Source organism: Cebidichthys violaceus, unplaced genomic scaffold, assembly GCF_023349555.1.
Source record: "Cebidichthys violaceus isolate CVI_PGR_0920_01 unplaced genomic scaffold, fCebVio1.0.p SCAF_9, whole genome shotgun sequence".
NCBI lineage: Eukaryota > Metazoa > Chordata > Actinopteri > Perciformes > Stichaeidae > Cebidichthys > Cebidichthys violaceus.
The window spans coordinates 747688-758789 of NW_027176975.1; the positions used below are offsets into that span (position 1 = coordinate 747688).

An 11102-nucleotide genomic window follows, 5' to 3' on the forward strand; every position below is an offset into this window, starting at 1 on the left:
TGGTTTCATCTTTCAGTTAAAGAGCAGTGGGTGTCTCTGGCCCTCAAGCTGTCAGGAATAAATGTGACAATTATGAATCAGAAGTATTTTACTGTGTAACAGTGTGTGTGTGTGTGTGTGTGTGTGTGTGTGTGTGTGTGTAGGTTCTCTGTCCTGCTGTCAGACCTTCAGGAGTCTCACAAGCGTCTCGACTCACTCAACATTCAGGTTTTGAAGCTCTTTGTTTGACTGAAACATTAACGTTTACAGAAATATAGTTTATGATGAAAACGGAGTGAAGAACAAACAAAGTGGTTTCTTGAGGTCAGACAGAAGAACTGAAATGTTTCATTGACCGTGTGTTGGTTCTGCTTTTCTTCTTCATTTTAAAATGCTCAGCTCTTTTCATATATGTTACACATTTTGATCATAACTTTGTGTTTCATATTTATGATTCTTGACTTGTGCGTGACTTATTTTTGAATCTTTACTATGTTTATTAAAATACCAGGTCATGTTCATTGTACGTGGAAACCTACTTATCATAATAATACATCTCTGTTGTCATTGCAGGTGGAGCAGCAGGAGCAGAGGCTGCTTCAGAGGAGCGAGGAGCATCAGACAGCTGTGAACAGAGCGGAGGAGGTCAGAGAGGAGGAGCAACGGCTGCAGAGCAGAGTGCAGGTGAGCAGGAGGAGGTGAAGGAGGAGAGAAGGTGAAGGAGACATGAGTTCTTCTGTTTCTACTGATCTCAACTTTAGGACAACTTCCTACTTTCAGCCACGGCAACACGTCTCTGGCTAATTTAGAAATAACCCGATAATAACCTGATAATAACATAATAATAACCTGATAATACCCCAATAATAACCTGATAATAACCTGATAATAACATAATAATAACCTGATAATAACCCAATAATAACATAATAATAACCTGATAATAACCTGATAATAACATAATAATAACCTGATAATAACCCGATAATAACTTGATAATAACCTAATAATAATAACCTGATAACAACCTGATAATAACCTGATAATAACCTAATAATAATAACCTGATAATAACCTAATAATAACAACCTGATAATTACCCGATAATAACCTGATAATAACCCAATAATAACCTGATAATAACCCGATAACCTGATAATAACCTAATAATGGCTGAAAATGTCACATGATCATGCTGGTGTGTAAACAGGAAGCAGATTTTCTGCTCTGTTTGGTTGCTTGGTTCAGAATATAGAAGAATATTATTGTTATTACTGTAATATAATGTCTTATTTGATACTTAAGATCTTCCTCTTTATTTCTCACAATTTTGTTTTTCGATCTTCTATCTCTCTCTCACATCAAACTGTTTATGAGAGAAGCTCTGGTCATGGTTGTTGGTTCCTCGTCTCACTTTTATCTGTAAACCAGAAGTCAGGAGGAACCAGACCGTTGTTTGTGTGACCTCATGATAACTTCCTGTAGGAGCTGCTGAGTCAGAGGAGAGAAGAAGAGACCAGACTCATCACACACAAAGCAGGTAACACACACACACATACACACACACACACACACACACACACACACACACACACACACACACACACACACACACACACACACTCTCTCTGTGGGTTTCTTTGTTGATGTTCAGGTATGAACTTGAGTTGCTCAACCAATGGGATACATGGAACGAGGCTGCTGTTAGTTAGTTTGTTTGTAGCATGCACATAAAGAACTGTGTCATCAGCTACATTTGAATGTTGACAGACTGAAGGTTAAACTAAACAGGGCCCAGTGTTGATCCCTGAGGAACACCAGTGTTGATCCCTGAGGAACACCAGTGTTGATCCCTGAGGAACACCAGTGTTGATCCCTGAGGAACACCAGTGTTGATCCCTGAGGAACACCAGTGTTGATCCCTGAGGAACACCAGTGTTGATTGAGTATTGCTGATACGTACACTTTGCTTCCTGTTTGTTAGACATGATTTAATTTAATGGCATCAGAGGAGAAATTAAAAGAGGATAGTTTTGACAGGAGAACCTTGTGGTTCACAAAAACCTTTAAATCAAGAAAAAACTGAACCTGTTTCACCTCCTTCTTCTCAGTCTGATACCTTATCTCTCTGCCTCTTTGGAAACTACAGTCTACTACTACAATACTGATGAGTCTGTAGTTCCCTTCAGTTGTTTGGTCGCCAGCCTTTACATTGGAGTTACAGCAGCTGACGTCCAGGTGTTTGGAAATTCCTCTCGTAAAAGAGCAACAGAGCAGAATAGAGCATCTTTATCTCATTTAATGAAGTGGTACCAAACCATTAGCATCCTTTACTCTTTATAAAGATGTTTACCTCCCAGGATTCAGATTTTTCTGTCTAAAGATCTAAAACCTTAAACTTCATATAAATATAATCTTCTTCCTGTAGTAAAAACCACGACTGAGTCTCCTGAACAACAAGCTAACGGGATTATTGATGAAGATGGTGATGAAGACATATTTGTGTTTGTGTCCAGAGCTGAAACTGGTCCTCCAGGAGCTACTGGTAGAGCAACAGGCGCTGGAGGAGGTGAAAATGAAACGCACCCACAGTCTCCAGCGGCTCCACAAGAAGAAGGAACAGCTGGACAGAATGAGGGATGAAGTGGACAGAATGAGGGACCAAGGGGACAAGAAAAGGGAAGAACTGACTGAGCTACAACAGGAAGTTGAGTCCCACAAAAATAAGACGGAGAGACGGAGAACAGAACTGCAGGTCGGTGGAAAACATTTGGAATAAGCACAATATTATTATAACTGCATGATCATCAGGGCGACAGCTTATCATCTTTTGGAATTTATATTTCATTGTTATTTGTCAGAACAGGAAGACTCTTCCTTAAAATAGGGTTTCCTTCTTTCACCAAAGTAAGAGCATCTGAATACGACTAAAACATCTGTAAATGTAAACTATGATTGTAAAATGACTTTATAACCTAATATTCATCATTGTATTATTTATGAAGTATTTACTGAATGGTTCTGATGGGGACCACTTCTTTCACACGTTACTGAACTGTGTGAATATTAAATATATTGATGATTTGTACGACTAAATGAATAAAAACAATACGTAAGAAACCCAAACTTAACAAGAGAACTTTCTGAACAGAACCAGAATGTTGAATTCACTTCAAAACAAACAAGAAAGACGTTCACATGAACCAGAAGACAGACGTGTTGGTTTCCATCCTAAAGAAATAAAAAGTATTTCTGCTTTTCTGCCAGCGGTGTTTAAAACTACCTGAAGTACATTTTGTAAAACTTTATGAACCTGAAGAGCAGAATATTTCAGAATTATTGGTCTCAGAAGACCGACGTCGTCTCAAACAGCTGATGAGGTTTTAAAGCTGAACATGAAGTTCTCTTTTCTTTTCGTACCAGTTTTTATAACATTTGAAGATGGTGTTATAGTTTCAAAGTGTGTCTTCTATGAAGACTAAAGCTGACTATTAGTTAAACTCTTTACAGTCACTTTGCCTTTTTTATTTAAAGAAGAACAAGAAACAGAAAAACCACACGTGATGATATGTGTGGATGTCGGTTATGTTTGATGTGCAGGAGCTGCAGGAGGAGCTGAGCAGGAGCAGGGAGGAGAGGAGCAGCCTGCAGGAGCAGTGCAAACAGCTGGAGGCCCGACGGAGGCACGCTGACAGGTAAACACATCACGGTCCGTCTGTACGGCTGTTATCTGAGATAAATGTTGAGATAAGAAACATGTCTCTGTGTGTCAGGAGTCTGTCAGCTGTGGAGGCGGAGCTTACCAAACAGAGGGAGGAGCTCAGCGACGCCCAGCTCCTCCAACAGGAAGTGGTCAGAGACATGACGGCCACTCAAAAGCAGCTGAACGGTACGACATCACTTATTATTCAGATTATAACAAACAAGAAATGATGCATGGACAATAAAATATAAGATGTCTCATTTATGATATACTAAACATCTATGCTATTATTTATAACTTACTGCACTATGACTGTTTTTTTACTTTTTTCGACATACTATACTGTGACCTTTTTTTAAACTTTTTTTGACATACTATACTGTGACTTTTTTAAATTTTTTTCGACATACTATACTGTGACTTTTTTTTAACTTTTTTGACATACTATACTGTGACTTTTTTACTTTTTTTGACATACTATACTGTGACTATTTTTTACTTTTTTTGACATACTATACTGTGACTTTTTTTTTTACTTTTTTGACATACTATACTGTGACTATTTTTTAAACTTCAACATACTATACTGTGACTTTTGTTTAAACTTCAACATACTATACTGTGACTTTTTTTAAAACTTTTTTTGACATACTATACTGTGACTTTTTTTTACTTTTTTTGACATACTATACTGTGACTTTTAAACAACTTTTTTCGACATACTATACTGTGACTTTTTTACTTTTTTGACATACTGTACTTTGACTTTTTTTTACTTTTTTCGACATGCTATACTGTGACTTTTAAACAACTTTTTTCGACATACCATACTATGACTTTTTTTTAAACTTCAACATACTATACTGTGACTTTTTTCGACATACTATACAATGACTTTTTTTTAACTTTGACATACTATACTGTGACTTTTTTTTAAACTTTGACATACTATACTATGACTTTTTTTTACTTTTTTTGACATACTATACTGTGATTGTTTTTTACTTTTTTCGACATACTATACTGTGATTTTTTTTAAACTTTGACATACTATACTGTGACTTTCTTTTACTTTTTTTGACATACTATACTATGACTTTTTTTTAAACTTCAACATACTATACTGTGACTTTTTTCAACATACTATACAATGACTTTTTTTTTAACTTTGACATACTATACTGTGACTTTTTTTTAAACTTTGACATACTATACTATGACTTTTTTTTTAACTTTGACATACTATACTATGACTTTTTTTTAAACTTTGACATACTATACTAGGACTTTTTTTTAAACTTCAACATACTATACTGTGACTTTTTTCGACATACTATACTGTGACTTTTTTACTTTTTCGACATACTATACTGTGATTTTTTTTAAACTTTGACATACTATACTGTGACTTTCTTTTACTTTTTTTGACATACTATACTATGACTTTTTTTTAAACTTCAACATTCTATACTGTGACTTTTTTAATTTTTTCGACATACTATACTGTGACTTTTTTTTAAACTTTTTTCGACATACTATACTGTGACTTTTAAACAACTTTTTTCGACATACCATACTATGACTTTTTTTTAAACTTCAACATACTATACTGTGACTTTTTTCGACATACTATACAATGACTTTTTTTTTAACTTTGACATACTATACTGTGACTTTTTTTTAAACTTTGACATACTATACTATGACTTTTTTTTACTTTTTTTGACATACTATACTGTGATTGTTTTTTACTTTTTTCGACATACTATACTGTGATTTTTTTTAAACTTTGACATACTATACTGTGACTTTCTTTTACTTTTTTTGACATACTATACTATGACTTTTTTTTAAACTTCAACATACTATACTGTGACTTTTTTCGACATACTATACAATGACTTTTTTTTTAACTTTGACATACTATACTGTGACTTTTTTTTAAACTTTGACATACTATACTATGACTTTTTTTTAAACTTTGACATACTATACTATGACTTTTTTTTAAACTTTGACATACTATACTATGACTTTTTTTTAAACTTCAACATACTATACTGTGACTTTTTTCGACATACTATACAATGACTTTTTTTTTAACTTTGACATACTATACTGTGACTTTTTTTTAAACTTTGACATACTATACTATGACTTTTTTTTACTTTTTTTGACATACTATACTGTGATTGTTTTTTACTTTTTTCGACATACTATACTGTGACTTTTTTACTTTTTCGACATACTATACTGTGATTTTTTTTAAACTGACATACTATACTGTGACTTTCTTTTACTTTTTTTGACATACTATACTATGACTTTTTTTTAAACTTCAACATTCTATACTGTGACTTTTTTAAATTTTTTCGACATACTATACTGTGACTTTTTTTTTACTTTTTTCGACATACTATACTGTGACTTTTAAACAACTTTTTTCGACATACCATACTATGACTTTTTTTTTAACTTTGACATACTATACTGTGACTTTTTTTTAAACTTTGACATACTATACTATGACTTTTTTTTACTTTTTTTGACATACTATACTGTGATTGTTTTTTACTTTTTTCGACATACTATACTGTGACTTTTTTACTTTTTCGACATACTATACTGTGATTTTTTTTAAACTGACATACTATACTGTGACTTTCTTTTACTTTTTTTGACATACTATACTCTGACTTTTTTTTAAACTTCAACATTCTATACTGTGACTTTTTTAAATTTTTTCGACATACTATACTGTGACTTTTTTTTTTACTTTTTTCGACATACTATACTGTGACTTTTAAACACCTTTTTTCGACATACCATACTATGACTTTTTTTTAAACTTTGACATACTATACTGTGACTTTTTTTTAAACTTTGACATACTATACTATGACTTTTTTTTAAACTTTGACATACTATACTGTGACTTTTTTTTACTTTTTTTGACATACTATACTGTGATTGTTTTTTACTTTTTTTCGACATACTATACTGTGACTTTTTTTTAAACTTCAACATACTATACTGTGACTTTTTTACTTTTTCGACATACTATACTGTGATTTTTTTTAAACTTCAACATACTATACTGTGACTTTTTTCGACATACTATACAATGACTTTTTTTTTAACTTTGACATACTATACTGTGACTTTTTTTTAAACTTTGACATACTATACTATGACTTTTTTTTAAACTTCGACATACTATACTGTGACTTTTTCTCGACACTATACTGAAGCAATTAGTGAACAATAAGTCATTAAAGTCATAAAATGTAACAAGTCATTTATTTCCAGAGAACTCAGAGCTGCTGTCTCTGCTCACTGAAACGTTGGTGGAGAAGAAGAAACACCTGCAGACTGTGGAACAGGTGAACACATACACAGACATACACACACAGGTTGTCTGGACTGTGTAAAGTTGTTCTTTGTTGTGTTGAAGGAGCTGAATGTGTCCAGTCAGCAGCAGAGAGCAGAAGACCTGAAGGAGCTGGACAGAATTACAAAAATGAGATATTATTATAATAATCCAGAAACATACCGACAGATACAGACCAGACTATACGACCCAGAGACTCTTTCTCTCTCTCTCTGTCTCTCTCTCTCTCTGTGTCTCTCTGTCTCTCTCTCTCTCTCTCTCTCTCTGTCTCTCTCTCTCGCTCTCTCTCTGTGTCTCTCTCTCTCTCTCTCTCTGTCTCTCTCTCTCGCTCTCTCTCTGTCTCTCTCTCTCTCTCTCTCTCTCCCTCTCTCTCTCTCTCTCTGGTGGAGAGCGTGGTGGTAGAGAGCGTGGTGAGCGTTGCTAAATGTTTGGTGATTTTTTTCAAACGTTTCATCTTTTTTTCATCCATAGTTCACTGTGTGACTGACTTGTGGTGATATTTTTGTGTGATCAGTGGTATTTTGGCGGACAGAAAACTGTGTTTCTTGTTGGGGATGGCGTCCTCTGAGACGCCGTCCCTGTCGCTGAGACATGGAGTTCGGGTTCAGCCCGACCCGTGTGTCCCGGTAGAGGCGGTTCTCCTGGCTGTGGGGGACCGTGTGGGACACGTTAACCTGAGCTATGCCTCCAGGATGAACAGAGGTGTGGTGGTGTTTCTAAAAGAGGAGCGTTTTGTGGCGGATTTAATATCGAGCGGCGTCACGCTGAACGGCGCGTATCTGCAGGTTTCCCCGCTCGCAGTGCCCTCCACCCGGGTCACCGTCTCCGGTGTTCCCCCATTCATCTCCAACCAGGTGTTGGAGCGGGAGCTGCAGCGCTTCGGGAAGCTGGCGAGCAGCTTCAGAACTGTGGGTCTGGGCTGTAAAGACGATAAACTGAAACATGTCCAGTCCTTCAGGAGACAGGTGTTCATGTTCCTTACCGGTCCTTCTCAGACGCTGGAGGTCTCCTTTAGGGTGAAACACGGGGAGGGACACTACATGCTGTACGCTAGCACAGGTAGCATCAGGTGCTTTGAGTGTGGGGATGTGGGGCACAAGCGGGCCGCTTGTCCTCGCAGGCCGGCCGAAGGGCGCCCCGAGCCGGGGGCCGTACCGGCGGAGGAGCTCGATCACACCGGGGCTCCGCTGAATGACGAGCCGGCGGAGATCGCTGCTCCTGGGGGGGGGCGATGATCCGCCGACCGAGGAGGAACACAGCGGGCAGACAAACAATCAGGTCGGGGAACAGAGAGCTGATTCAGGCGGAGAAAAAATTATCGATGACAACTCAGCTGTTCTGAGTCTCACAACAGAGGGAAGGAAAGTAGCAGAGGAAGCACTGACAGCAGGAGAAGACGAAGGAATCAGGGAAAGTGGAGCAGGCAGCAGTAAAGGGCCGACAGCTGAAGCTGACCAAAGTCAGGCTGCTGGTCCAGAGCAGGCTGACGGTGCAGAGGACAGCAGCTCTCGGACTGAGCGACCGGAGCCAGAGGACAGCGTGGAGGAGGCAGCCTCCACACGTGATGAACCCAGTGGGTCCAACAGCCAGGTGTCCGGTGGGGAGGACATGGAGCATGACTCTGAGGTAAACATGTCTGCTAGTGGAACCTCCAGCATAAACATAGACCTGTATACACTGGAAGAAATCAACTCTTATCTGGATCAAACATTTAATAAGAAATCTGTCAGAATAAGTGATTACTTCAGTGATGTCACCAAATTCCTTCGATCAGTCCACACATGGAGGCACCTTCTGGAGGAGAAGAAGCGTTTCCGCCTTAAAAAGCAGATCACTCTCCTTTACAAAGCACAGAAAGGTAGAACTGTTCAACAGACGAAACCCTGATGATCATGGTCTCCACAGTGTTTGTGTCTCTGTCCTGCTCTCTGTCTCTCTGCTCTGACCCCTCAAAGCAGAGCCTCAACATCAAACCGTTGAACATCACCGGTGGAGAGATGGACAGAACCGGGCCTCAGTACCTGAAGTCTCCACTGAAGTCAAAGCCACTGAGATGCTCTGGGCAGCGTCTCCTCATGGAGGTGTGAGCGTCGCTTTAAACAGCTGCAGGCTGGAGTCAGAAGAAGCTCTGGAAGCTGCTTCGCTCCATCCAGCTCAGCTTCTGGGGGTCGTCCACAAGACGGGGAACCGGACTACGGATCGGACGCGGACCCGGTCTTGCTGGACGACGTTAAAGAAGAAGTCTGCTGATGGGAACCGATGAACCGCGGTGCCTTCAGGGGACGATCCGGTCTAACGGATTGGAAACTATTGGACAGATGAAATCTAAGACTTTTTCTGAGTCTGTTGTACTTTTTGATCTTTAGTTCAGGTTGAAAGTTCAACTTTGACTGATGACTGAAGTAAAAAGATGAGTTTCATGTTTGATATGTATGTTTCTGTGGTTGGAGGAGTTGTTTTATTTCTTATTTATTTGAATTCATGACGTGACAGTAATCTGTTCTGGATCAATAAAAGGTTTTTTAAAAATCAAATCTCTCTCTGTCTCTCTCTCTCTCTGTCTCTCTCTGTCTCTCTCTCTCTGTCTCTCTCTCTCTCTCTCTGTCTCTCTCTCTCGCTCTCTCTCTGTCTCTCTCTATCTCTCTGTCTCTCGCTCTCTCTCTCTCTCTCTCTCTCTATGTCTCAGGCGCTGTGTGTCGGTTAGAGGACAGGGGGCGCCGTCTGACCTGAGAACAGCTACCGGTCCTCCAGCTCAGTGAGTCACTGCATTGAAACACAGTTTATATACAGTGTATATATATATATATCATATATACTCCAGTAAAGACACGGGTTTAGCCTAGCTTAGCACAAAGACTGGAGGCAGAGGGAAACTGTTAGCCTAGCTTAGCATGTTTATTAAAGTCGTCCATGACACAAGACGTTCCACCTGTGAGTACGAGTACCTCAGAAGTACACAGAAGTACATCAGGAGAGTAAAAGTACCTGTTTGTGTGTTGGAGGCTCGTCTGCACTGCAGTTTGTGGAACCAGCAAGAACATGTGAACGAGAGACGAACGGAGACACTAGAGACACTTCAGAGACTCAGAGACAGAGTGGGACATCTGGACTCTCTGCTCTCACAGACACACACACTCTACATGAGAGACACACACACACACACACACACACACATTCTACATGAGAGACGCGCACACACACACACACACACACACACACACACACTCTACATGAGAGACGCGCGCACACACACACACACACACACACACACACACTCTACATGAGAGACGCACACACACACACACACACACACACACATTCTACATGAGAGACGCGCGCACACACACACACACACACACACACACACACACACACACACACACTCTACATGAGAGACGCGCGCACACACACACACACACACACACACACACACACACACACACACTCTACATGAGAGACGCACACACACACACACACACACACACACACACATTCTACATGAGAGACGCACACACACACACACACACACACTCTACATGAGAGACGCGCACACACACACACACACACACACACACACACACACACACACACTCTACATGAGAGACGCGCACACACACACACACACACACACACACACACTCTACATGAGAGACGCGCACACACACACACACACACACACACACACTCCATTAGAGACACAGCGGCAAAGTCGTAGTGGGACAAAAGGGAGGCTGAGAGTTACATCATCAACATGAGACCTGAATGCAGCATCAATGTAACTGAATATTTCTGATGTGTTTGAATGCATCATGTGGGAGAAAACAGTGCAGCTTGTGGTGCCTTCATGAACACATGTAAAACGTACTGTTTCTGTGTAAATTATATTTATCTTTGAGTTAAACACTTCCTGATGGTTTCACTGGTGGATGAAACACAATGAAAGATTTAAGACTGTAAAAATGTTATAGTTACTATAGTCAATACTTAATAAATGACTTCAGTATTTCTTTGTTTCAGCTTCATCTGTGA

At 39.1% G+C, this 11102-nt stretch overlaps 1 protein-coding gene across 4 annotated transcripts in view; it reads left to right on the forward strand.

Annotated features, from left to right (window-relative positions):
* cntrl (centriolin) overlaps positions 1–10165 on the forward strand; it is a 19186-nt gene extending 9021 nt beyond the window's left edge. For all 4 annotated transcript variants that reach the window (XM_068702987.1, XM_068702991.1, XM_068702988.1 and 1 more), the window contains 9 exons: positions 144–207; positions 553–663; positions 1465–1519; positions 2496–2734; positions 3580–3674; positions 3753–3868; positions 6992–7065; positions 9760–9828; positions 10076–10165. In XM_068702987.1, coding sequence (XP_068559088.1) covers positions 144–207; positions 553–663; positions 1465–1519; positions 2496–2734; positions 3580–3674; positions 3753–3868; positions 6992–7065; positions 9760–9777 — 772 coding nt within the window. In that variant the 3' untranslated portion in view covers positions 9778–9828; positions 10076–10165. The remainder of the gene's footprint in view (positions 1–143; positions 208–552; positions 664–1464; positions 1520–2495; positions 2735–3579; positions 3675–3752; positions 3869–6991; positions 7066–9759; positions 9829–10075) is intronic.
* The last annotated feature ends 937 nt before the right edge of the window (positions 10166–11102 follow it).